This window comes from Aethalodelphis obliquidens, unplaced genomic scaffold (assembly GCF_003676395.1).
Source record: "Aethalodelphis obliquidens isolate GAN/ISIS:26980383/991018 unplaced genomic scaffold, ASM367639v1 scaffold15, whole genome shotgun sequence".
Taxonomy (NCBI): domain Eukaryota; kingdom Metazoa; phylum Chordata; class Mammalia; order Artiodactyla; family Delphinidae; genus Aethalodelphis; species Aethalodelphis obliquidens.
This window is the reverse complement of record NW_020837959.1, coordinates 29,931,352-29,959,201: the sequence shown is the minus strand read 5'-3', so window position 1 is coordinate 29,959,201 and position 27,850 is coordinate 29,931,352. Positions and strand designations below refer to the sequence as shown.

The 27,850-nt window shown below is 40.0% G+C and overlaps 1 protein-coding gene across 2 annotated transcripts in view; it reads right to left on the bottom strand.

Moving 5' to 3' along the window:
- Nucleotides 1-13,035: 13,035 nt before the first annotated feature.
- The window catches only part of TBC1D4 (TBC1 domain family member 4), a 222,129-nt gene continuing 207,314 nt past the window's right edge, over nt 13,036-27,850 (bottom strand). For both annotated transcript variants that reach the window (XM_027116075.1, XM_027116074.1), the window contains 4 exons: nt 23,047-23,206; nt 20,909-21,078; nt 17,552-17,728; nt 13,036-15,383 (listed from right to left, as the gene is read on the bottom strand). In XM_027116075.1, coding sequence (XP_026971876.1) covers nt 15,150-15,383; nt 17,552-17,728; nt 20,909-21,078; nt 23,047-23,206 — 741 coding nt within the window. In that variant the 3' untranslated portion in view covers nt 13,036-15,149. The remainder of the gene's footprint in view (nt 15,384-17,551; nt 17,729-20,908; nt 21,079-23,046; nt 23,207-27,850) is intronic.

Here is a 27,850-nt window from a genome sequence, read left to right as displayed (position 1 = left end):
AACCTTAAGGGTGATTGATTATTCCACCTATTCAAAGTTCTGAGAATGAGATTATTCACACAAAATGAGGTACTGTTTCGCAATCTGAGTTCTATATTGCATAATGCATGTGTTGATCTAATAAAATAAATAAATTCCCCAAAACCAAAAGATGATGCGAATCTGAAGAGAAACTAGGTGTCAAGAGAATCAAACACATCTACAAGATGCTTTGAAATGACTTCCATTTAAATGAGATTAACACAGAAGTTACAGCCATGATCAGTTATTTTCCATTCTGTATTCTCCCAATAACAAGGAAGCCCATTTTCTAGCAAGTTTAGACCGTTCTGTTGTGGGAAAATGGCCTAACACTGTCTTTCTTTTTTTTCCCCCAACACTTTCTAATGATACTGCTTAATTACCTTATCAAACACCAGTGCTCCAAAATGCTGAGATTTTCTTCCAACCACTCACCAAATCATCCACCCAGTCAGCTAACAGAACAGCGCTAAGCACAGGTCTAATCTCAGAAATCCCACATCTAATCTAATTGGTCCTTTCTTTTTCCACATTGTTCCTCAAAGTAAAGTAAAACTTATTTTCTACCTTACACCTATATGTCCCTAGAAATCCCTAAATAGATTCAGATCCGGTCAGGTAGCACAGCTTTCGTTTCAGTCACACACAAACATCTGGAATCACGACAGATAAACCTGATTGATGGTCCATCTTGAATATATGCACTCAGACTGTTTCCATGGTTTCATTTCTCATCCATAAGCTCATTAGAACAAAATACTGTAGCTCTGGCTCTGTCCTAACAGTGATCAGCTTTTCTAGTCAGAGCTGGAGGGTAAAGCTGGAGAAAGAGATGAGAAGCAGAGCGGGAGAACATGAAGACATTTCCTCTTCTTGACTTTCCTCCAAGTCCCCAGACTGCACAACCATGGGGATGGTACTTGGGGGATACAGATTTCTATCTAGGGTTTTTCTTAACCTTTAATAGAAATCCATTAGAATGGAAATGGATATTTTCCTAATTCATTGTGCAGCTACAAGGAAAATAATCATTGTTAAGGGCTATAAATTGGTTTAGATATGGGAATCAGTAAGAAGTCAACAGGCATTCACAGTCCCTCTCTGGCTTTATTTAAGGCCCTCTTCACACAACTTTTGAACATTACAGGTCATCAGAGACCAGAAGAATCATGTCTCTCATCTTTCCTTATTCATCCTCCACACTTTTGACCCTCCTGATGTTTAAATATTCTTTGCTGATGACTCAATCCTAAATTGCTTCTCTCAGTAAAGCCAATATAAGAAGCTTTCTCACCTTGAACAGATGCACAAGAATCCACACTGCAAGATTTTCTGGGACCTGGAGATGACGTAATATAGATCAATGTGGGAATACTGCTCATTGACCCAAGGACGCCTACAGGAGCACGGCCAAGTCATCGACAGGACAAATTCTGCAGTCAGAATATGCAGCATATGAGCCCCAACTTCACCACTTACTAGCTACGTAATTTTATTTTTTCATTTGTAAAACAGATAAAAATTGTACTTTACTTCATAGAAATGTTATAAAAATTAAATGAGATAATGCATGTAAAATGCATTGATACAGTTAGCTATCAACAGTGATAGTTATTATTATTAGTTATTATGGTTGTTGTTCTGTCAGAAGCCTTTCAGTCACTCTTTCAACTTTCATATCATTGAGAACTGATGAATTTATGCCGTTTTCAAGAGGCCAGATGGGCAAACCAGAAAGCTTTGCAGGGAGATGCTCTTAGGTGAGATTAACTATGATCTTTTTCTTATTTTCCTATGTTACTTTTCCATAGTACGCTTGTTCATGAATCAGGCATCCTTCAATGTGCTCTCATAGCTGTTCAGTGGTCACCTGCCACAAGGGCCGACTGTCACAGGAGTGGCAGGGGCAGCCCTCTGTAAAGATGGGACAAATGACAAACATCATATATTTTACAACTGCATTTAATAAAGCTGCATTTACAGCTCATGAATCTCTTCTCTTTCAGTGGTTTAGGGTTAGGAAAAGAGTATATTTTCAGGTTTTATTTTTGTGGCTGTGGACATTAATTATTTGAGATGGCACAGTTGGGGGTGAGGGGGTTGAGGATTGGGGTAAGAAGGGGTCCAGGGTGGCAAAAACAGCTTCATAGTTTGGAGGTGACATGACCACAACCATGACCTTCTCCTTGGGCTTCTGGAGAGAAGGATTTTTGCTTACTGGATGAGGATGGGAAAAGACTAAAAGAAGCAGAGAGGCCAGTGTGATCTATAAAATAGAGAACTGGAAAGCTTCTCAGGATGAGTGTTGGGGAAAGTTTTGGTAGACAGCTGAGAATGAAAGATTCCAGCTGTGGCAGAGTCAAGAGAATTTAAGAAGTAGAGCTCTGGTTTATAAATTGGGTCTTTTTTTTTTCTAGAAGTTTCTTTCACTTTGATGTAGAATTTGAAAGCTACAGGAAGGTGAGACTGGATTACACAGGGCTCTGGCTAATATTTGGGCTTTGGTCCAAAGTGGAAAATTATTACAATTTCAATAGAACTTATGTCTGTATATATTAAGCAAATTTTATCATTTTACCCATGGTACATATATTCTCTACTCTTTCCAGGGAAACACTGAACTAGATTAAAAAATTATTTTTCAGGTGTTGCCATATGATACGGGGGCCAAAACACATCTAAAATGCATGGAGCATAGAAATTCTGTTTAAAAAAAAAGATTTTAATTTACATTGCTTGCCTAGATAATCTACAGATATGCTAAATTCACCATACACTAGGAAGTGTAGTCTAAGCATTATTTTTACTTAATAATGAAGGAAATGCCAAATACAATCTTTAGGGCACAGATTTTAGGAAACAGGAAACAGCTGGTTATTTTAAGTTCATTTTTAGTAGGTAGTTCAATGACTGAAATCATATGATTTTACCTGAAGAATGTATGAAACTATATAAGTACGGAAAATGGTAGTAAAATTTGGTTCATTTTAGTAGCCATTTAAATATTATGCTTATATAGATTTGAGAGATTTCTAATGATGTATGTACATTATCATATTAACAATACCAGATACAGAATTGTATTTATGACTCTATGTCATAATGCATGGAAATGATGACAAAGGAAATATATCAATGTATTAATAATTATTTGTAGATGGTAGCAGTGATGTAAGTTTTCTTAAAATCTGCAGGGTTTTGTAATTCCCTATACTGACTATACTTAGAAAAAGTAACAATAAAATTCATTATTTTAATCTGCAATATTCTAATGAAGTGCTGTGTAGTAGAAGACACTGGTCAATTTAAGCCTGAAATTCTTTCAGTGTCATGCAGACAAAGACAAATGACTATTACAATTCCATTCATTTAATTAAGAGGCTTTCCTGATCTCACAAGATTGGGTTAGGTGGTCCCCTATTTGCTCTAGTAATACTACCTCATCACATCTAGCTTGATACATATCCCACTATATTGTATTGCCTCTTCTTGTCTGTCTTCTCTGTTAGAACATGATCTCAGAACTCAGCATACTGGCCTGCATACAGGAGGTTTTTGATAAATGTTTGTTGAGTGAATAAAAGAATGAAATTTGTTATTTACCTCACTATTGGATGTGTATGTTATTTATGAATAACAACACGCACTTCCCCACTGACAAAGGGAAGACAGATATAGCACAGTGACAATAGAAAAGGACAGTTTATTATTGTAAAATCATAGAAAAATTATACATATATGTTTCTCTGCCCCAGTTCCTGCACAGAGCTGCTAAAACTCTTGTGACTTCCTAAGTGATAAGAACACTAGGAACATCTTTTGTTCTGATATTTGGTCTTCGACCCTGGTTCCTGACACTGAGCTCCTAAATCCTTTGGAATTTCCTAGGTGATAGGAGTGTCTTTTGTTCTAATGAGGTGACTCTTAGAGGGCTCTTGGATAGCTTCGGGATGGGAGCTTGTCACCAGAAAGACCAAGTCATCATTCGAAGCTTGGAACTTTCCACCCACCTTCCATCCCCTGGGGAGGGGAGAGGGACTGGAGACTATAGTGATCCGTCACGCCTATGCAACGAAGCCTCCATAAAATGCCTAAAGTTTAGAGTTCAGAGAGCTTCTGGGTTGGTGAACACCTAGAGGTGCTGGGTCAGCAGTGCTCCCCAAAAGGACATGAAAGTGCCGTGTCCCTTCCCACATACCTTGCCTACAAATCTCTCCACCTGCGTGTTCATCTATATCCTTCATCATATCATTTTATAATAAACTGGTAAACATAAGTGTTTGCTTGAGTTCTGTGAGCCATTCTAGCAAATTACTGAGCCCAACGAGGGGATCAAGAAAGCCCTGATTTATAGCCAGTCAGTACAGGTGACAGACTGGGACTTGCAATTGCTGTCTGAAGTGGGGAATGTTTTGTGGGACTGAAGTCTTAGCCTGTGGGATCTGATACTATCTCCAGGTAAAGAGTGTCAGAATGGAAGTCAATCGTAGGATGCTCAGCTGGTGTCAGAGAATTGATTGCTGGATTTGTGGAAACCCACAGACCTGGTGTCAGAAGTGCTGGGAGCATGGAAGTATTGTAAGAGTAAAGGAGAAACACGGGAATGTTTTCCTTATACAAGTGGGCCTTTCGCTATTTACCAAGGTTTATTCATTCACAGAAGGATGACCAATATCACCCACATGACAGAAGTTGAGTATAGAGTCATGAAGGCAACACTTAAGAGTTAAGCATTTATGTAAATACATTTGATGATATAGCCTTTATCTTTTCAGATTACAGGCTTTTAAAAATAAACTAGAAGTTTAAAATGAAATTTATTTTCTTGGTTAAATTCGAAGAAAATATGTATCAGTCTTCTGTATATCTTTCACTATTCCAAGGGAACAAGACAAGACTATAGTAAAAAGGCAGTCACGGGCTTCCCTGGTGGCGCAGTGGTTAAGAGTCCGCCTGCCGATGCAGGGAACACGGGTTCGTGCCCCGGTCCGGGAGGATCCCACATGCCTCGGAGCGGCTGGGCCCGTGAGCCATGGCCGCAGAGCCTGCGCGTCCGGAGCCTGTGCTCCGCAACGGGAGAGGCCACAACAGCGAGAGGCCCGCGTACCGCAAAAAAAAAAAAAAAAAAGAGAAGTCAGTATGTGACAACACCAAGAATAAAGAGGGGGAAAAATGACTTATTCATCTATTTTTTTAAAAACAAGTCTAACCATACAGTTTCAACTTGACTTGCAGTACTTACCAAAAAAAAAAAACACTTACTGGTAAAAAAATATTTACTTGGGTCACCCACTTTATGTTATTTTTTAGAAAGCCGTCTATAATATAGAGATGGATTATGACAGACCAAATAGCAAAACCAGAATTCTCTTTCCAGGTGCCTTAATTTAGCTGGAGTTTTGGAAAATCAATTACTGCAGAAATCATACAGCTGAGTGGAGCCTTAAGCTCTAGGTGAAGTCCATCATCTTACAAACGAGAAAACTCAGTTCTAATGAGTTTGCTCACTGGCCTCAGGTCAACAAGTACTAAGTGGAGGAGCCAGAACTCAGCCTGGTCACATGCTGACAACCCCGTGCTCACGACACAGGTTAATACATTCGCCTTGTCCACTCCGTGCCCCTCCTGAACAAACACGGCAGGTTTACGGGTCTGGGAAGCCCTGCAGCGGAGAATTCTGTGTAATGTTGCTCAGTTGATTGTCTCCCAAACTTATTTGGCCATAGAACCCGTTTACCTTTCAGCAGCTATAAACATTCTCCAGGAATAAATCTCAGGGACTCCTGAGATAGTCCAAGTATCTTGACTACAGAACCACTGGAACTAGAGCTCACAGATGCTACCAGCAATTCATGCGGTTACGAATCCCCAAATGCACTGGGTGAAATCAGTTCTTCTATTTCACCTGCCGTAGACACACATACTCTGGGGCTGGTGACAACTCAGCTCGATAAAATGCCTGCAAAAGCACAAAAGTTGACTCGTGCTATCAGACTGTGCCACTCACAGGAAAAGGTAACTTGCACAGAGAAACAGTGCACAGCTGTCATCCCTTCAAACAATCCTTCAAACAGGATTGGTGCCGTTTCTCAGGAAGTGGTGTTTTGCTGTGACAGGGACTTTCAAGGCAGAAGACTCTGCTCTTAATAAGTCTTGCCAACTTCCTCTAGGCTCAGAAAGAGCAGAGGAAGAGAAAAATACAGTTGTAAGCAAGTATATTTTCCAAATTTGCGCTTGTATTCTGGCTTGCAATCCTTTCGCAGGAACAGCATGTAAAACATATTCTTTTGATTCTTTTAATATCTAGGAGAGTTTATTCAAAGGCATACAGGTTTGAGAATAAACTTAGCTTCAAAAGAAATGGGAAGAAAAATCAAGCATATTAACTCATTCATGTCACTGGGACATCCCTTCCTGCCTTGCCCTGTGACTTTAAAGATAAGTACTATTAAAGCACTAAAGAACGCTCTGATTCACAGGGAGATCAGCTTGGTGCTTTGTGTCCATCTAGAGGGGTGGGATAGGGAGGGTGGGAGGGAGACACAAGAGGGAGGAGATGTGGGGACATATGTATATGTATAGCTGATTCACTTTGTTATAAAGCAGAAACTAACACCATTGTAAAGCAATTATACTCCAATAAAGATGTTAAAAAAAACGCTCTAATTACATAGCTTTAATAGACTTATTAAACAGTAAATGGTGATTTCTCCCCATAGTACCCAATTTAGTACAGAAAGACTAAATTTGAGACCAGAGAGGACTCAAACAGAGTGATTGTTGGGCTAGACAAAATAGAATATAAATGTATAAGGAAAACTGAATATGCCCAAGTAATTCCTGCATTTCATTTTGTAAAGCCCCCTGAGATGTTCCTGAACACAGACTGCAAGATGCGTGTTTAACTGAAATGATTATTTCTGAACAACAGCATGTTCTATTGAAAATAACATTTATGAATGTACAAATTAACTCAGTTTCAGAAGGGGACCAATATCAGACCACAGAAGACTTTTCCTTTGCAAAAGAAAACTTGAATATTAGCAATATTTGAACATCTCTTAGAAAAAATACTCTTTCCCTGTGTTTTCAAAAGCAGTAGTATTATTAAGTAAACCAATCCGCCCAACATCCAAGCTGCACATTCTAGGGTTCTTTTCATATAATCAAAACAATCATCCAAAACGTATCACTAACCTTAGTGAGTTTGCTCTCGTTCAGGGCCTGGAAGGTTCAACAATTGACTTCATCAGCACGCTAATCACATATTCATTTCTCAGGAGTGGACTCCCAAAAACTCAGTCCTGAGACTGATGTTTAAAATCAGAAGCCCAAAGAGATATTTATACACCTGTGTTCCTAGCAGCATTACTCAGGACAGCCAAAGGCAGAAGCAACCCAGGTATCCACTGATAGATAAATGGGTAAACAAAACGTAGCATATGCATACAATGCAATACTAGCCTTAAAAAGGAAGGAAGTTCTGATGTATACTACAACATGGAAGATCCTTGACAACCTTATGCTAAATAAAATACGCCAGTCACAAAAAAAATACTGATTCCACTTATATGAGGTACTAGAGTAGTTGAATTCATACAGACCAAAAGTAGAATGGTTGCCAGTGGCTGAGAGGAGGGGGAATGTGAAATTATCATTTCAAAGGTACAGAGTTTCAGATTTGCAAGATGAGAAGATGGTGGTGACGGATGCACAAGGTGAATACTTCATGCCACTGAACTGTACACTTAAAAAGGACTGATGGTAAATTTTATGTTATGTGTATTTTACAATTTTAAAAATTCAGAATTCCTGTTTTTAATGTAGATAGAAAAACAGACTGTCGGGGACTCGAGTACTTGCGCTTTCATGACTAGCCTGGCCTCTATGACAGAGCATCACCCAATCGGAAATGGAAGGCTGCTTTGAGAACATACATTCAAACAAGGGGAGTACAGTGAACTGGATGTTTGGGGCCTCCGTCCAACACAGACACATCAATGTCACAACAGGGACAGACTTGTCAGACTATGCAAAACACTTGGATTTCTGGAGGCCAGGACTTGCTGTGTCCATTTTATCAACGAAGACAGCCTTGCCAGGGCTCTTGGCTAAGGTTCCCTCCACTGGACTGCCAAAACCTGCCTGCTTTTCTTTCTTCCGTCTTCCCAAGACTAATCAATCCTCTTCTGATTAACCTAGTCATTCTTTCGCTATGCAAATATATTCAATTAGATCACAGCTGAAGCTCTCAGATCCAGGTGCTATTCTGCCTAAAATAACCTTACAGATGAGAGCAAAGATTGCTGATTTTACTTTAAAGAACCTCATGTTTCCTTTATATGAGGTTTCAGGGGATACCTCCTCTGAATGCCTGGGTATTGACATTTATAGACCTTATCCATGAGAGTCAATAAAATATTTAGTTCAAAAAATTTTTTTTCTGCTTTATATCGTTGGTATCTAGGAAAGTCAACACTTACCCTATTCTTAGGAGCCACCAGTTATGGTATGAAATGTTGATGGGAATAACCAAGAGATATGAGATAAAACACTGCTTGGGGAAAAGGGGATCAGGGTAAGAAAACAGAAATGAAGCATGAGATGAAGTAAGAAGGAAAAAGAGAAATTAACAGCACGTGTCTCATGGAGTATCTGTGTATAGAATAGATAATATTATTGAATGCCCAGCAGCTCCTAAATACCACAACACAACCCGTTGATAAAATACAGCTGAGTTTATTATCACGGTAAGAGAGAACACCAACTCTACAGAGCATTGTTTGTAACTCAGGAGCAAAGTTTAAGGTAAGTATTTCAATGTGGTGCTTGATTAAGACTGGGTAAAGATCAGGATATAATAGTTTAAGATTGGTGAAAGAGCAAGGTGAGAATTTTGAGGTGAGGGATTCAAAGAGTCTTGGGGTATAAACTGCCTATTGAAATGTTTAAGGGTCTCTGGGGAAGTTCCTATAATGAACAACAAATTAACTTGCCTGGATAAGAGTCTCCCGGAACAGTAAAATTATGCCAGTGAAAACAATGCAATAGTAAAATCATGTTAATGTAGCCCATAAGCTGTGTGGGATACACAGTCTCAGTTCTCAGTATAATATGTATATGTGTAACGTTTCATATGTAATATACTTTATCAACTGCTATATTACACAGCTCCAGGGAGCACCTTCCACATTCTAGCCTTGAAAACAGTGTTCCTGAATTAGGCAGTGTGAGCGCCCTATTATATTTGTAGCATGTATTGTTATATTTAAGGTAAAGGAGATAAACAACAAGGGCTAGTGTACAGCATAAAGAACTCTACTCAATATTCTGTAATAACCTAAATGGGAAAAGAATCCGAAAAAGAATGGATATATGTATAACAATCACTTTGCTGTACACCTGAAACTAACACAACATTGTAAATCAACTATACTCCAATGTAAAATAAAAATTTTAAAAATAAGGCAGAGAATATACTACATATGTTATAAATTATATATAGCACATAGCATATAGCACATATTTATGATAAAAGGTAAAGCACCACAGTCTTTTCACAATTTACGAAGTATCACTCAGTACATTCTGATTTTTTTTTCTCATAAGAACTATGAATTTATCAGGTAAGAACTTAAGCTAGGAGAAAGACATTTTTGAGGTCCCAACATCTAGCAAAGTACCCCCCCCAATACTAGGCCACCAAGAAACATAAAATGCCGAATAAAATTACACCTACCTCTCAATTTACCTAAAATCCGTTAACATTTTTCTTATGACAGAGTAATGATGACGTTAGCTTTTATTTAATATGCATAATCCCCTCTGGCGGGGCCTGAGCTGTCTGTGAAGGTCACCAGTACCCCCGGGGTGGCCCACGCTGCGATAGTACACCCTGGCTACAGGGCGGGTGGTCAGTTCATCCCACAACACAGACCTAAGCGTGACCTGAAGGAGTGAGCCAGACGGAGTGCAGGAAGAAAGGAGCATTCCCAGACCCCCCAGGGCAAGAAGCAGCTGGGGCGAAGCAGAAAGATGGCAAGTTCAGGAACGGAGACGGAGCTTAACCATTTGACCTGAGCGGAGCACGAGGAAGGAGATCAAGCTGGACAGGCTACCTGGGACACTCTCACGAAACGCCAAGTGGGTCGTCTCAAAGATTAGATGATCCTGGGAAGAAAGACGAGCCCTCGAAGGGTTTTAAACTGAGGATAAACTGGTGAGATTCATGTTTTAGGAAGGTCCCTCTGCCTGAGGTGAGCGCAGTCCGGGTAAGCGATGACAACCCGTATCTGGGCAGGCACCCTTTGCCAGGCCCTCTGGTGCTGCACTCACCTTGAAGTAGGGTTTGCAGCGAAGCAAATGTGGTTCCATCAGGTGGAACCCCAGGAAATTGACACAGTACTGCATGTCATCGGTAGACTGGAGGGAGACCAGGTTACTAGAGTCACCAACGCTTCACTCCAAAAACTCCCACTCAACATCTCTTCTGTTGCTTTTTCCCTATGCTTCCAGCTGATTCCCTCTCTATCCTAGATTCTTCTCCTCTATTTGAGACATTCTGCTTGCGTTTCTCACTCATCAAAACAAACACCAAGTAGCTCAATGTCTGTGACTTGAGAGCCCCTAGAAATGGGGTTGGTCTCAGTTTAACCCACCAGAGCAAGGACATGAACAAGGTACCTGCGAAAGCGATGGGGATGTTACAGGACCACGTTCTTCTGCCACATGCGCAGCGAGCCGAACGCTGAGATGCCGAGGTTTGCAGCAGAGAAGGGGTTTATCCGCGAGACAGCCAAGCGAGGAGTCTGGAGAACAAACCTCAAATTCGCTTCCCAGAAAGTGAGGCGCTTGGGGCATCCAGGGATAAAGCTGAGGCCTGGGGAGCATGGAAAGCCGATTGGAGAGAAGGAAAAGCTGCGGCAATCGTCATTCTGAGCAGGCGCAGCAAAGCTGCGCGCGCTTCTGAACACGGGACGCACGCTCTGAGGGTGGAGTTTGGTGCCTTCTGACCTCAAGACACCACCCATCGGGCACTCGCACATGCTCAGTTGGAGGATCATTGGTCCCACCCAGTCTTAAACAACCCCGAGCTTTAACTGGACACAGCTGAATCCGAGTTCCTGAAGAACAGCTTGGGCAAACAACTTATTGTTTAGGCTACGCGAGGCTTGGAGGACATGCGAGTTTTTGTAAAAACAATTAAATTGAGCTTGATCAGTGTAGGCAGGTTAAGTTCATTACTCATTAGGCAAGTTGTAGTTTAAGGGATCTGATAACTACCCTCAGTTTCAGGGGGATATGGACAAATATTTAGCAGACAAAACTAGCGGGTTTCGGTGACCAATTATATCAGAGAGAGAGCAATCTAGGCTGACTTGCTTCCCCAAGGCCACTGCCATAGACCAGGCTTTTACTAATTTTTTTGGCCTAGATTTTTTTTTTTTTTTTTTTTTTTTTGCAGTACGTGGGCCTCTCACTGTTGCGGCCTCTCCCACTGCGGAGCACAGGCTCCGGACGCGCAGGCTCAGCGGCCATGGCTCACGGGCCCAGCCACTCCGCGGCATGTAGGATCTTACCAGACCGGGGCACGAACCCGTGTTCCCTGCATCGGCAGGCGGACTCTCAACCACTGCGCCACCAGGGAAGCCCTGGCCTAGATTTTGATGGCATTCACCTAACTGCAGTCTCCCAGTCCCTAGTTTCTGTCCAGATGTATTAAGTGGTTTGGAACAAATCTGAGCATGTCTCTCTCCAGCTTACTGGCCTTTAATGGCTCCCATTTCTCTCTAGGTGGAGTTCAAACTCCTTCACAAGGTCTGCTAAGACCTTCATGAAAAAGCCCTTGCTTTTCAGGAGGCTCTTCTCTCACCACTCCCCTATGGGAACACTAACTGTACTTTGGGATTAAGGAATGAGTTTTGATTTCAGAAACACACCATCTTCTCTCGTTCATCTATTGTTTAAACACAAACCTGCTCAACTTCTACTGGCTATTCTAGGCTCAGGGCAAGGACCACCTCTTTTCTGAGTACTTGTCACCTACTCCAAAGTGCTGCTAGGCCCTCCTGTCACCTTGAGTGTAATGAGTGGATTACTTTGCATACCTGCTGTAGTGTAAACTCTCTTTTTTTCCGGTTAACCTCCTGCCACTAGACCACAGGCTCACTGCGGACAAGGACTGTATCTTCTCCACCTCTGAATACTCAGCATCTAGCTTGGCTTACACAAATTACTTGTTGAGTGAATGAATAAAAGGGGTGGAACCAAGACTCAGATCTAAAACATCTCACCTTAAACCCAGTGCTTTTCTCAATATATCAAAGCGAGTAAGAGTGATGCATCATGGTAGAGGACTAAATAATTCAGGTGGCAGATTTCCTATTTGTAATCCAGCCCAGGTGGGGTGGGAAATGCTGAAATGGTGATAAAATGAGTAAATTAACATGGATATTAAGAGACCATTCTACCTAAGCCTACACTGGCTCCTCAAACTACTACATATAGTACAAAATACTTAAAAAATTTAGTCCTAAAGTTAGCAAGGAGATACAGTATCCTTTTACTGAAATCCAAACATGCTTGAAAATATTCTGAAACATATTTTTATGTAAACACATTCATATCATATCCACCAATAAGTGCCTTTAATCCTTTTATTTGGGAGCTAACCCAATTTAAAAGTTTTGTATTTTCTTATCCTCTTTTTCTCTCTTGCTCTCTATGAGGGGGCATAAAAAACAAACGTGGTAGAATGCAGTACTGTCAGTGTGGTTGTCTTTTTTTACATTTATCAGCAAAAGGCTCCATTGGGAAAGAAGTTGAAAATTAGTACTGAATGACTGACCATGTACTTTCATAAATGTTTCTAAAAATTATCTTTGTTGTCTCTGATTCAAAGAATTATCAGTGTGCAAATTGTAAGTAGCAACAATCCAACCCGTGCAGATTTTATAAAGGACTCTAGCCAAGATCTTCTTCTCTTTTACTATGAACAAAAGTAAAACCAATAAGCCAAGGAAACTGCAGCAATGTATTTATTGGAAATGAACTAGACATTACATTAATAGGATAAAGATGTAACAATGCATGAAGCATAATCGTGGCAACATTTAAAAGATCACAAAAGAAAAATTCATTTTCAAAAGAAATATTGTATCCAAGACAACTTAAGCTCCGAACACCATAATGCAACTCTAACGCTGACTTTGAACACCCAGAATAAAATTTACTTTAAACGGAACAACTGAAAGGAAAAGTTTCTTTTCCCAACTTGAAGATTCCCTGGCTACCACCTGTGTATTACACATGAGGTAATTTTCATCACCAGACAGTAACCAGATAATATTTGTCATATTCCTCATAGGAAAATACCTCTCCTACAAATAGAGAAATTTGAGGGAAATCCAAGCAACAAAAGAGTTGGTGGCCCCAAATGATTGGGTCAGCATTTTCTAGAACTTAGAAATTACGTTAACTTTACTAGTATGACTTCATTGTCTTTCGAGAAACTGCCTGGATTAGAGGGCATGCTGATTTGTAACAAGAGTCACTATATTACACTGAGTAATGGGGTTTGAGATGCTTATCATCTGCTCATCAAGGTTTTCTGAAACCTTTAGAGCTTTATTCTTCTACTCTATAATACATTGTAGCTTGTGTATAACAAACTCTCTCTGAAGAAAATTATCCCAGGTAATCCATCTGTGATGATACAAGTACTGCAAAAAGCAGTAACGAAAAATATTGTTTGGAAAGGCAAAAACGCTGTTATCCACTTTCCGAGGCACTATCATAGAATCATCTCTGAAATGGAGAAATTCCATGTGTAACTTAATTTTTAAGTTACTTTCCTTCCATTCACCCAGCATGCATGAATGTCTACGAATAATCTATCTGTAGACTGAGAAAGTCAGGCGTTCAAATGCAGAGTTGTAGGTTTCAGAAGGGCTTTCTCCTTCCCTTCCCATGGATTTCAACAGTTTACTTAAAATAACATAAATTGTCACACGGAAGGGGAAGATGATTACAAGCTTATCAGACCTGTCAATTGGCAAAAAAAAAAAAAAAAAAGTATCTCAACACAGTACATCATCTTTAGAAAACCAATCATAATTTCATTTCCTTATCCTCCATTTAACGTAGAGAGAACTAAGGTAAGAGTGCCTACATTTTAGTGGGAAATGGCAAATCCTTATCACCAACTGTGGCACCAAGGAAAGGGGAGTTCAGTCACAACTGTAGGAATAATTTGAATAAAAAGGTAGAAAGTAGATCTAGACAATTTAGGTCCTAAATTAAATTTTTGAGGACTGATATTTTTAGTTTAAGTAACAATGCTGGTCTAATTTACTAGAAAATTAGTAGTGTTGTCTTTCACTTTGAGCTGGGTGGGCAAACTCAGCCACAGTCTTGCTTCCTCCTTCCACACACCTAAAGTAACGCCTGACCAGACTCAAAATGCACGTAGATGCAACATGCTCGTTGGCACAAAGCAGGCAGCAGGGGACGGCCCCTACGTTCCTGAAAAACCCATAAGGAGCCTGACTGGCAATCAGTCATTTTCCTCATATACATATATATATATATATATATATATATTAAAAATGTCCGTAGATTTTAAGACAGATGCACATAAAGCTACACAAATGTTTCCACCTCTCCAGCACTGAGTGAAACATGCTGTTCTTTGGAGAAAAAAATACATTCATTTTTTTCAAGTATATTTCAATATACAAAGATGTTCTAGCTTTGTTTCACTACAAAAACAAATGATTTCACATGGGTCCAAGGGGAATTTCATTTTAACTTCCCTTTGGTTTGGATTTCATGAAGTGTTGATTTTTTTTAAAAAACTGCTCTAAATATACACTACTCCTTTATGTGAAAGCATGAACTCTTTATGTCCATTATATATATATGTACATAGTCAACAAGGACAGCAAAAAACAGTCTACATATGTACAATGGCTTAGAACTGGCATGCTCTAAGGAGAGCGAGGGTTACCGGCTCTGACTTGGGCTCGGAACCAGTTCAGTGGTTCTGTCAGCTCTGGGCCGGCGGCATGCACACTTGTTCTGTCGGTAGCATCCTCAGAGCACTTCCTGCTGGGGTGGCACGTCTTCAGTTACGGCTTGTTTCCTGTCTTGGCTTTGCTGTTAGGGTTGCAGTTGAAGTCTCTCAGCAGCGGTTCGCAATTGGCCAGAGCGTCTGCTGGCAGCAGCTTCCGAATTTGCTCCACTGCCTTTTGATAAGCCATTTTCTCTTGTTCCAGGGTCCGGATCAAAGACTTCATTTTGGTCTCTCTGGTTAAAAGATTTTCCAGGTTGGATTCCAAGGTCTGGATTTTAGCATGAGCTACCTGTTTGGGGCAAAAAAACAAAATCCTCCAAATCAAAAATTTGAAGGTTTTGGTTCTTCATCATAGCAGCAGCCAGACCTTACATATGTTAACTAATCATGTCATATTACTTAATAAAACAGTATAAGAAGCAAATACTCTGAAACCTCCCATGAAATGGAGATTTCTTTAGGTTTCTCAAAAAATATAACTAGGGTACTAACAAAATACATGTCATTTCACTGAATACACCAAAAATGCAAAATTAAATCAACGTCCCACAGTGGTTGAGGGTCCTCACTCCACACACAGGTCTTCTCCTGGAGTGACTGGAATCTGACAGGGAGAAACAGGAGATTGCTGACTGCCCTGAAGTACTAAAAGAGGCTTTTTGCCCTCTGAGTGGAAATGCAGGGTTTTCTCAACACATACTTAGGACCCTATCAGTTTTAACAGGTGTCGGGTGTGCCCACGTAACTTGGGAACCCAGAGGTGATGAGAACATTGAACTGTGAATGAAAACGTCTGTAACCATTAATAAAAATCATTATAATATAAAGCAGGTGCAAACCCACTTTCCCTAATAAGGAAATGCTCAATTAATCACCACTGAAACATCCTAGCAATAAGGGTCAATACCCCAACTGTTTTTCTTTCTGAAAATAGACATTGTTGGCTCTTTTTTGGAACAGGAAAAGGCATAAAATTTTCTATGGGCCAGAGCTAACATAGATGAAGCGAAGGAAGCCTGAGTTCCTTCTCTGGGAGCAACTACTCTAGAGACCCTCATTTCTCAGCTGTTTCTCTCCTAGCTATCTTTGTCAGAGGATTCACTGCACATCGAAGCAGAGTTTTAGTGTCCTCTAGTGTGGGGACATGTGCAGTGCTGGGGAAGTGGCGGGTAAGCAGAAACCAATGAGCCGTGGAACACTTAAGCTCTAACTCAGCACTTAAGCTCCACCTCCCCCATCCCCCAGCTCCCAGCTTCACCTTCTCACCTCCCCATCCTCTGGTCACACTGAAGCCCCACCCCTCAGGGCTTGGATACACAGCGCACTTCATACAGGTTGCAGGTGCGTAATATTAATTTATACTAAATCGCTTACACATTGGTAAGGGTGCATTGACAAATAGCTAATATTTTATATTCCAAAATAACTGTAAACTCCCTGATGGCACGGATTATGTGTTACTAATGTTTTAATTCAATTCTCTCAAAAATGTCTCCTTTTCTTTCCATTTCTGTGAGTTTTACTCTAGACAGCTGTCATCATCCCCAGTCAGATTTCTGCAAATAATTGCTAGCTGGTTGCCCTACCTTCTCTCCCCACCTTCTCTCCCCACCTTCTCTCCCCATTCTAATCTGTCCTCATCAAGATTTCCAGATTGATCTTTCTAAAATGTGGTTCAAAAACTTCGAGAGATTTCCTTCTCAACATGATTAAAGCCGTGTTCTTCTGCTTAACCCTGAAAGTTATCTACAATTCTGTCTCCATCCTGTTTATCCCACTTCGCTCCAACGTAAATCTTTTTTTTTTTTTTTTTTTTTGCGGTACGCGGGCCTCTCACTGCTGTGGCCTCTCCCGTTGCGGAGCACAGGCTCCGGACACGCAGGCTCAGCGGCCATGGCTCACGGGCCCAGCCGTTCTGCAGCTTGTGGGATCTTCCCGGACCGGGGCACAAACCCGCGTCCCCTGCATCGGCAGGCGGACTCTCAACCACTGTGTCACCAGGGAAGCCCCAACGTAAATCTTAAACTGATGTTAAGCTTCCTCTACTGCTCTGCCACATCCTCCTTATTTAAACACCCACTACTGCTCACTCCTTTCTCCCACCAACCCTCCGGAGTCCAGCTCCAGGCCAAGTCCCCTACAGCTTTCCCAGCTTCCTATAGTCAATCCCTCCTCCCTTGAACTGAAATCAAACATGTACAACACCCAGTAAGTATTGAACGAGACTCTGCTTTCAGCTGCCATTTAACTATTTCGTGAGAGCAGATTTCCTCTCTCAATTGGTACTCAGATTGATATGTGCATTTGCACCCCCCAGAGCACTTGGACACAGTCCAGTACACAGGCCCACAGTCAGCAATGGTTCAATCCACACCACAGCTCCATCCTTTCTGGTATGGTTCTGTGCAGGCAAGGAGGCATCCAAGTGCGTTTTTGATCAAACTGTTATCTCTTTACCTGTAATTTTTCTAGGAGGTCCATGTTTTGTCTTTTCAGTTGGCTGTTGGCCCTCTCCAACTTCTCCATGGGTTCGCTCTCCTCACAGGGATAGGAAGATTCCTGGAGCTCATCCTGCAGCACGTGATACTCCACCTCATAGGCGTGTAACTGTTTAGAAATATCCATCTCAAAAACCTGCCGTGAAAACACCGTGGGTTAGTCTGACCTTCAGGATGTGCACCAAGATACAGTCTGTATCTAGGGTACTTCAGGTAGATTTCCCAATACATATTAATGAAGAATAGTATGACATATCAAAAGGAAGAATAACAAGCGTGACTGTCAAGTTAAGGACAAACAGATGGTTTCTATACAATTGAAACATTCTCATGATAAGGCCAAGACTAGAAAAAGTTAATGCTCAAAGATATTTTGCAACCAAAATATACATAACCTAGGAATGGTCTCCCAAAATGTAGCCCACCACATAAACAACATTAGTTACTGAGTAACTCTTCCCTGAGTTAGAGATCATCTTTGCTGGTTATAAGCACAATTGCAAAGGGTATTTCTATAATAATGAGACCAAAAGCCTTTCTAATTGTTTGTCAATGGGGCAGAAAGGTCTTATGCTAAATATTTTCATCTACTTGCTAATCCACGTGAGCCTCTTGGAAGTCACTAACATATCCTACCATAGAGAGAATCTTCTAAATTCAAAATCTTCAGAAACCCTGTGCACTGTACAGAGCTGTTTAATTGGGGCTACCTCTGCTCTCCCATATCACCACCCACTAGGAACAGTTAGCTTAGAAGTCAGAGGACAGGCAGCTCCTCCTTAGTCTAAACTGGTGAGGGAAAGTGAGGCCGCAGCTGCCATTTAAGCATCTGTATCTACACTAACAGTGTAGGGAGAAAAGAAACCTACAGTGAGAAAAATCTCACTTGCTTACTTACCCTCCTACTGTTAGAGTTACTCAAATCTTAGAATTTAAATGATATTTCGAGACAACCTGGTTATTCCCCTCAAACAAGCATCATCTTTTCCCTATGCAGCGGGTATGAACACAACGGACTACTACACAACCATTAAAAATGAGGGCATGGACCTACATTTATTGGCATGGAAAAACATCCAATACTCTGCAAATATTTTATTAAAAAATCAGGTTATACAATAGCATGCATAGTAAGATTTCACTTAAGTAAAACTGTATACATATTTATTTGTGTATATAATTAAAGAGAGATTATAACAGGATATTTAAAAGGCTTTAAATCTCAAGGTGTTGAGATCTGTAGTTACTTTTACTTTCTTCTTGGTGCTGTTCTGCATTATTTGTGTTTTTTACAGTGACCATAAATAAACTTTATTTATTTATTCATCAAAGCCTCCTTTACTATTAACAGTTCATTGCATATTCAACTCTATTTGTTAGAAAATTATCTCTAACATCAAGTCCAAATCTACCAGCCTATAAACTCTATCCATTAATCGTAGTAATAATCTCTAAAGCTAGGCAATTCCCTCATTAATTTTAGAAGAGAGGTGATCTGATTTCAAATCAGGTATCGTCTCTCTCTAAAAGCACAATCGCTGCTTGCCAGTCCAAAAAGATATTTCTGAAGAATTAGTAAACAAGTGAATGTGTAAGTAAAAGTTATATTTTTCAGTTTCCAGAGCATTTTTTTTTTTTTTTTTTTGCTGTATGCGGGCCTCTCACTGTTGTGGCCTCTCCCGTTGCGGAACACAGGCTCCGGACGCGCAGGCTCAGAGGCCATGGCTCATGGGCCCAGCTGCTCTGCGGCATGTGGGATCTTTCCGGACCGGGGCACGAACCCGTGTCCCCTGCATCGGCAGGCGGACTCTCAACCACTGCGCCGCCAGGGAAGCCCCAGAGCATTTTAACAAATAAAAACTGTTCATAGATATTTACAGAATAATCTGCTTGTGATTTCAATTCCACATAGTGGAAAGAAAATTTTATGTGTAATAATATGAGTTTTTCTTACAGAGTGAATAATAGTGTACAAAATTCTTCAACTGAATTGGTTACATTTGCTCCTAAAAACGATGTTATTCCCATTTTGCAGGAGAGGAAGTTGAAACTCAGAGAGGTTGTAACTTGCCCAAAGTCACACAGCTAGTAGATAGCTGGACACCAGCACAAGATCTCAAACTCCCTTTCTCTTGCTCTAAACTCTGTCTTTTATCTGCTACCCTAAGGGCCTCTAGGAAAGTGGTAAATTTAAATGTTATCAATACTCATAAGGCATGACTGCTGTATCTACAAATCTGGTCTTAAGTGTATTCATGTCATCTGAACAACAATATATAACTACCACTTACCTATGAAGAGCCAGGGACTAGATATACGGTGTGCTGATTACCCTCCATTTGCTTCCTAGATCCATTCTCTGCCCTCATCCATTCTCTGAACCCTGGGAGGCAGACCCCCGTGACCTGTTTTCCTTGTTGCAGGCTTCTGGTTAGGTATGGCCAATGGGAAAAGTCATCAGGAGATCAAAAGGGGCAGGGGAAAGAGGCCGGGTACTTCTTCCCTGCTCCTTCCCTGTCTGGCTCACCAAGAGCACAGCAACCTCCAGAGCTCTGGTACTCGCTAGGCCTGGTAACATTGTTCTGTCGTCCTTCTCCTGATGGGAGAAGCACCATGAGTATGAACAGTTTCCCTCTGTTACTAGCTCCTGGGTACCTAGACATCTGTGCCCAGTTCCCTTAACCCTGCCTACACCCCTGTAAATGGTACCTTCCTTTGAATCATTGGAGGTAGACTCTGTTTCCTGCAAGGGACCCTGACTGATACAGCAAGTTTCATTTAAACCACACAAAACCTCTTGGATCAGAATTGTCTCATTTTGGAGGTGAGAATGCTAGGGTTCAGAAGATTAGGGTGATGTGTGCAAGCCAAACAACTAATAAAAGAGCTAGAAACTGATGTAAACCCAAGACTGTCTAATTCTAAAGTCTGTGCTCTTGTCACATATACTCCTTATATATTTTAAAACAGAATTAACAATATTACAGAGGTAAGTGAGTCTCAGCTTACTTATTTATTGGGTACTCCTAACTCTGTCAGTTCTATCCTCAGTCTCACCATTGGTCTAAGTTGGAAGGTTCCTGAAAAACTCATGATGTAGCACTGAACCACCTTGCCCAGACACAGCCTCACAAACAATGTCACAAGGGAGAAATTACACAGCAGTCTCGTTTCTAGATAAAATGTATTTGATCAAATCAAAAAGAAAAAAAACCTGTCAAGCAAAACTACATCTTTACGCTAAAACATTTAATAAATAATTAGTAGAGAAACTGCTGTCTCATCTTATATCTTATTATTACCATTTAACTCATACCTGGGTGATAAGTTTTTCCATTTCAGAGGAATTCATATCAGGGAGCGTGCTTTTAAGGAACTCAACAATATTTTCAAAGTTTTCACATTCCATTATGAGTGCCTCTTGGTTGCTCAGCAGGCTGAGGGCAACCTTAAATATAACTTCAGTTCCCTGAAGAAAAATAATATCTGAAAAAAAGAGAGATAATTTTCATGATCAAGATTATGCATCTACTATTGTAAAAAGTGACCTCTGTGTGTTAAAGGGTTTTTTTGGTGTGTTTTTTGCGTGTGTGTGCGTGTGTGTTGTTTTAATTACTGCAACAGAATATTTTGCAAAATAAAACTGGTCAAAATCACCTAGATTTGAAATAAATAATAATATGACTGGAACAAAAAAACAGTTGTTTAAATAGTCTTACTTATTTAGGAACCTCAGATAAAGGGCAGGGTAAAAAGAAAAAGATAAATTATATATCTGTTTGCCCATGCATTTATAATTTTTATTGCCAAATTTAATGGAGACTAGGTATACCTCAATAACACTGAATCCATTGATATTTAGATTTTTCTTCACAAAGGGAATACAGAAACAAATCAACATAACCAATTAGGACTATTTAAACTCTCATGACCAGAATAAAAAACTAAATGAAGCAGTTAATATGTGTGCAAGCCAAACAACTAATAAAAGAGCTAGAAACTGATGTAAACCCGAGACTGTCTAATTCTAAAGACGGTACTAGAGCAGCAATTTAAAAAAAAAAAAAAAAAAACTTTAAAAGAAAAATCAAAACCAGTATATAACCTAAATCAGAAGAGAAAAAGAAAAGCTACCCTAACCCTGAACTTTGCTTCCTAACAAATACAAACATGCAATAGTTTTGAAAAGTACTAAATACTTTTGTATGAGCGTTCCTCTCAGTCCATGCCATTCCACAATCAATAATAAAGAGGGGGTCGTTAAAAATGAGCGAACCGTGGAACAATTACTTCAAACAGGGTCATTCTTCTTGCTCATGCATCTTTCCCTTTGCTGACAGTCTCTATTCTTCACTAAATTCTAAGAAAAGAATGGAGCACCTATCGTAGAGCTGACAGCATCATTCATATTCTCTTAGCAAAAAACAGACGACTGGGGAGATTTGTTTCCTGAATTCTGTTATCAAGCTTCCAAGGGTAGATCAAAGAGAGATACCGTAAATATTTAGAGATACCCTAAATATTTTGATTTGATAAGCTATTTTCTGAGAAGCAAATATATAAATGAAAAGATTTATAGAAGACCCATAAATAGGAACCCAAGCTCCAAAGAAAACTTCCCTGGAGAAAAGCAATCGCGTATACTCAAGAAGAGAAATTTGGTAAACATTTGATTCCGTGCATCTCGGTTATACTCTTTTGCTGCACTTTGCCTATAAATTGTATTAGTGCTAATGCAGTGTTTAACCTTTAACACCACAGCCCCCAATAAGAAAGACACTGTAGGGCTTCCCTGGTGGCGCAGTGGTTGAGAGTCCGCCTGCCAATGCAGGGGACACAGGTTTGGGCCCCGGTCCGGGAAGATCCCACATGCCGCGGAGCGGCTGGGCCCGTGAGCCATGGCCGCTGAGCCTGCGCGTCCGGAGCCTGTGCTCCACAACGGGAGAGGCCACAACAGTGAGAGGCCCACATACCACAAAAAAAAAAAAAAAAAAAAAAACCAAAATGCCATTAGAAACAACATTGGAAAATGTACTTCTGTTAACCCAGTTAGAGAACATGTTTCTCTGTGTTTTGAATCCAGGTTGAAGAGGACAGTGGGGAAGGAAAATAAAAAGAGGTAGTAAAGATGTGTTTAAAAATCTAAAAAATCATACAGAGTAGATCCTTAATTCATTATACTGTGATTTTTTAGGTATAAAAGAAAATAAGAACTCCATTACAGCTTACTCAAATAAAGAAGCTCAATTCTTCTTTCGCTTTGAATTTCAATTTTATTTAAGACCAATATGGCTTCAAATTACTCTCAGAACAGAGCCAGGCTTATTTACTAAATTCCACTAGCAATTTGCGATTCTGTGTAATGCTTGATAAAACAATTGGAGCACCTTATGGCTAGAAGTATATCCCTTGGAATAAATAACACTGTTTCACTGGATCATCAGCATCTCTTACCAAAAACTCTGGCTACAAATCCTAATGGAAATTGAGAGGCAAACAATGTGAGGAACCAGGGGGCAGCATAAAGACTGGGGCTGATTTCATTTTCTTCAAGATGATTGTAGAGATCTCTGTGATAGTCATGAAGGAGCCTGGACAGCTGGTACATTTGAATCTAAAGTTAATTTGGAGAAAAAAAATAAAATATTATGCATTTATCTGAGTGTACATAAAATACACTAACTTTAATTTTATAACACTAATAATAATTAATTCACAGATATTTGATAAATTTGAATCTAAAGTTAATTTGGAGAAGAAAAATAAAATACTATGCATTTATCTGAGTACATAAATACACTAACTTTAATTTTATTACTCTAATATTTAATAGCTAATTCACATATATTTGAGAAATAAAAGTAGTATTTTTTTAACTTTTTATTTTATGTTGGAGTATAGTTGATTAACAATGTTGCATTAGTTTCGGGTGTACAGCAAAGTGATTCAGTTATACATATACATGTATCTATTCTTTTTCAAATTCTTTTCCCATTTAGGTGGTTACATAATATTGAGCATAGATCCCTGTGCTATACAGTAGGTCCTTGTTGGGTATCTATTTTATTTTATTTTTAACATCTTTATTGGAGTAAAACTGCTTTACAATGTTGTGTTAGTTTCTGCTGTATAACAGAGTGAATCAGCTATATGTATACATATATCCCCATATCCCCTCCCTCTTGCATCTCCCTCCCACCCTCCCTATCCCACCCCTCTAGGTGGTCACCAAGCACCGAGCTGATCTCCCTGTGCTATGTAGCTGCTTCCCACCAGCTATCTATTTTACATTCGGTAGTGTATATATGTCCATGCTACTCTCTCACTTCGTCCCAGCTTACCCTTCCCCCTCCTCGTGTCATCAAGTCCATTCTCTACGTCTGCATCTTTATTCCTGTCCTGCCCCTAGGTTCTTCAGAACCATTTTCTTTTTTTTTTTTATTAGAGTCCATATATATGTGTTAGCATACGGTATATATTTTTTAACATCTTTATTGGAGTATAACTGCTTTACAATGGTGTGTTAGTTTCTGCTTTATAACAAAGTGAATCAGCTATACATATACATATATCCTCCCTCTTGTATCTCCTTCCCTCTCTCCCTATCCTACCCCTCTAGGTGGTCACCAAGCACTGAGCTGATCTCCCTGTGCTATGCAGCTGCTTCCCACTAGCTATCTATTTTACATTGGTTAGTATATATAAGTCCATGCCACTCTCTCACTTCGTCCCAGCTTACCCTTCCCCATCCCTGTGTCCTCAAGTCCATTCTCTACATCTGCATCTTTATTCCTGTCCTGCCCCTAGGCTCTTCAGAACCATTTTCTTTTTTTTATTTTAGATTCCATATATATGTGTTAGCAGACAGTATTTATTTTTCTCTTTCTGACTTACTTCACTCTGTATGACAGACTCTAGGTCCATCCACCTCACTACAAATAACTCAATTTCGTTTCTTTTTATGGCTGAGTAATATTCCATTGTATATATGTGTCCCACCTTCTTTATCCATTCATCTGTCGATGGACATCTAGGTTGCTTCCATGTCCTGGCTATTGTAAATAGCGCTGCAATGAACATTTTGGTACGTGACTCTTTTTGAATTACAGTTTTCTCAGGGTATATGCCCAGTAGTGGGATTGCTGGGTCATATGATAGTTCTGTTTTTAGTTTCTTAAGGAAGCTCCATACTGTTCTCCATAGTGGCTGTATCAATTTACATTCCCACCAACAGTGCAAGAGGGTTCCCTTTTCTCCACCCTCTCCAGCATTTATTGTTTGTAGATTTTTTGATGATGGCCATTCTGACTGGTGTGAGGTGATACTTCATTGTAGTTTTGATTTGCATTTCTCTAATGATTAGTGATTCTGAGCATCCTTTCATGTGTTTGTTGGCAATCTGTATATCTTCTTTGTAAAATGTCTATTTAGGTCTTCTGCCCAGTTTTGGATTGGGTTGTTTGTTTTTTTTTTGATATTGAGCTGCATGAGCTGCTTGCATATTTTGGAGATTAATCCTTTGTCAGTTGCTTCATTTGCAAATATTTTCTCCCATTCTCAGGGTTGTCTTTGCGTCCTGTTGATGGTTTCCTTTGCAGCAGTGTGTAGATGTCAATCCCAGACTCCCTAACTATCCCTTCCCTCCACCCTTCTTCTCTGGTAACCATAAGTTCATTCTCTAAGTCTGTGAGTCTGTTTCTGTTTTGTAAATAAGCTCATTTGTATCATTTCTTTTTAGCTATAGTGGCTCAATGCGTTAGAATGCAGTACTTACACAGTACTGTTTTATTTTATTATTATGTTCACAAATCCAAGTTCATTTAACTGAGTTCATAAAGCAAGTCAGTGTAAGTCCATCTACAGCTATGGAGCACATTTCTCTATCATGAGTGTTTTGGTATCACCATACGTACACGGAAATGGTAATTTTTCCTCATATAGGAAGGTATTGCTTTTGGAATTTAAATCAGAACTGCCCTGGCTCAGGACTCTCATGGAAGGCACATCCTAATTTCAGACCAATTCCAGAAAAGCTTCCATTCTAAGGAATCTACCACATCCAGTTCAGAAGCAAGAACTTCTCTCTTTGCTGAGCCCAGCATCGGATTTATGATGGAACTTGCCAGGCAGTCTGCACTGCTAAGATACTGTTAGGCTTCCAAGGTTATGGAGCCAAAAGCTCGAGCTGTGATTTCTAATATCCAAGGTATTCCAGCAGCATATTTTTCTTGACAGAGGAGATTAAAGCAAAAAGTGCAGTCTGGGGCTTCCCTGGTGGCGCAGTGGTTGAGAGTCCGCCTGCCGATGCAGGGGACACGGGTTCGTGCCCTGGTCCGGGAAGATCCCACATGCCGCGGGGCGGCTGGGCCCGTGGGCCATGGCCGCTGGGCCTGCGCGTCCGGAGCCTGTGCTCCACAACGGGAGAGGCCACAGCAGTGAGACGCCCGCATATCGCAAAAAAAATTTTAAAAAGTGCTGTCTGAATGTTTCTAGTACTGAAAGAAGAAATTATTTTATTTGGCAACTGAATTGATTACTCATATTTCAAAAAAGAAATTATAAGCAGCTTATAGTAACTTTTAAACTCTCATGCTTGGGGTAGCTAAAAGTAAAGCAGTAGTAAATAATAAACAAATCTGTGATTTGTGCTTTAATTTAAATTTTTATCTACACAGTAACAGATTGAGTAGTGGGTCCTTGATCAGTTATATCAGCTTCACTTTTTGGTGTGAAATACATCCAACATTTTATTAAATCTAGCAGAACTTCCTTCTCTAGAAGATATCATCCTTAAGTAGTTAGTTCTATAAAAATGCCTTAAAAATAGCCAATTATATTGTGAATTCAACAAACAACTGTTTTTCAGAGCACAAAACTAAAAATCAAAGTACTAGACATAAATATAGCAAACGTTTGATCTCTGGAGCACATATCTGTGCAAGCTATGGTTCCACACAAGCTGTAAAAGGAAAGAATTAAAGAGCCACAGGAAGTCATAACTCTAAAATAAGAAGCGTAGCAGCAGTCAAACAAAGAGGCTTATTAAAACAATGAGATTAGAGGGCTTCCCTGGTGGCACAGAGGTTAAGAGTCTGCCTGCCAATGCAGGAGACATGGGTTCGAGCCCTGGTCCAAGAGGATCCCACATGCCAGGAGCAACTAGGCCCGTGCGCCACAACTACTGAGCCTGCACTCTAGAGCCCGCGAGCCACAACCACTGAGGCCTGCACACCTAGAGCCCTGCTCCACAGCTTCTCCGCAGTGAGGAATCCACGCACCACAGGGAGGAAGGGCCCCCGCTCACCACAACTAGAGAGGGCCCGCGCGCAGCAACGAAGACCCAACTCAGCCAAAAAAATAAAAATAAATTTAAAAAAGAGAGAGAGAGATTATAATCTCATTAACTCATGTTGGAAAAAAATCATATATTTCCCTTAGGCCATTTACAATTTTAAAACTAGATATACTGGGCTCTATCAATTAAAAAAATTGGTATTTCTGGTAGCTCAAAAATAAAAGAAGTCTCATTAGCAGAATAAAAAGAAAGCCTAAAAAAAAAAAAAAGAAAGCTGTTCAGCTATGATCTTAACACAGAAGCAATACTTTTTTTTTTATAGAACCTTACTTTTTTCCTACATTCTAAACTAGAGGTTAAGAACATTTCTTCCATCAAGGTGTATTTACATTAAATTTTTTTTGACAAATAAAACACAATTTAGTCTTCCTTCAAAGGAAACTTTCATAATAAGATGCCATTTGCTGAGAATAAATCATTCTTCAAATCTACCTTACACATAACATGAAAATCTTCCCGTGGAAGAGACAGAACTGGAGAAAGGGAGATGAAGAATGTAGCAGAGAGAAGATGGAAAAAAGTAGAGACCAAAGACTTCAGATAAAAAGATATAATGCTTTGCACTTAACACAGAAAATGGCAGACACAAAATGTGATGGGCCATAGTTAAAAGAGACCTCGACCCCCTCCCTTTACAGATAAGCTCAGTGCCTGCAGTGCCCAACCCCAAACCACACAGGTAATCAGAAATCCTATCAAGTGATCCCAAGCCTGCTGCCACTTCCACTTCTGAACACCATATTGATTGGATAAGAAACACTTTCTATTCTAGAAAGTAGAAAAGTGTTGCATCTCACTTTATAGATCAAAAAGTTCTACTTTCCCAGAATAAGGTCCCCAATCTCATGGTCTATAAGAACACTGCCCCCAAAGATTCTTAAACATCTTCATTTTCATAATTAT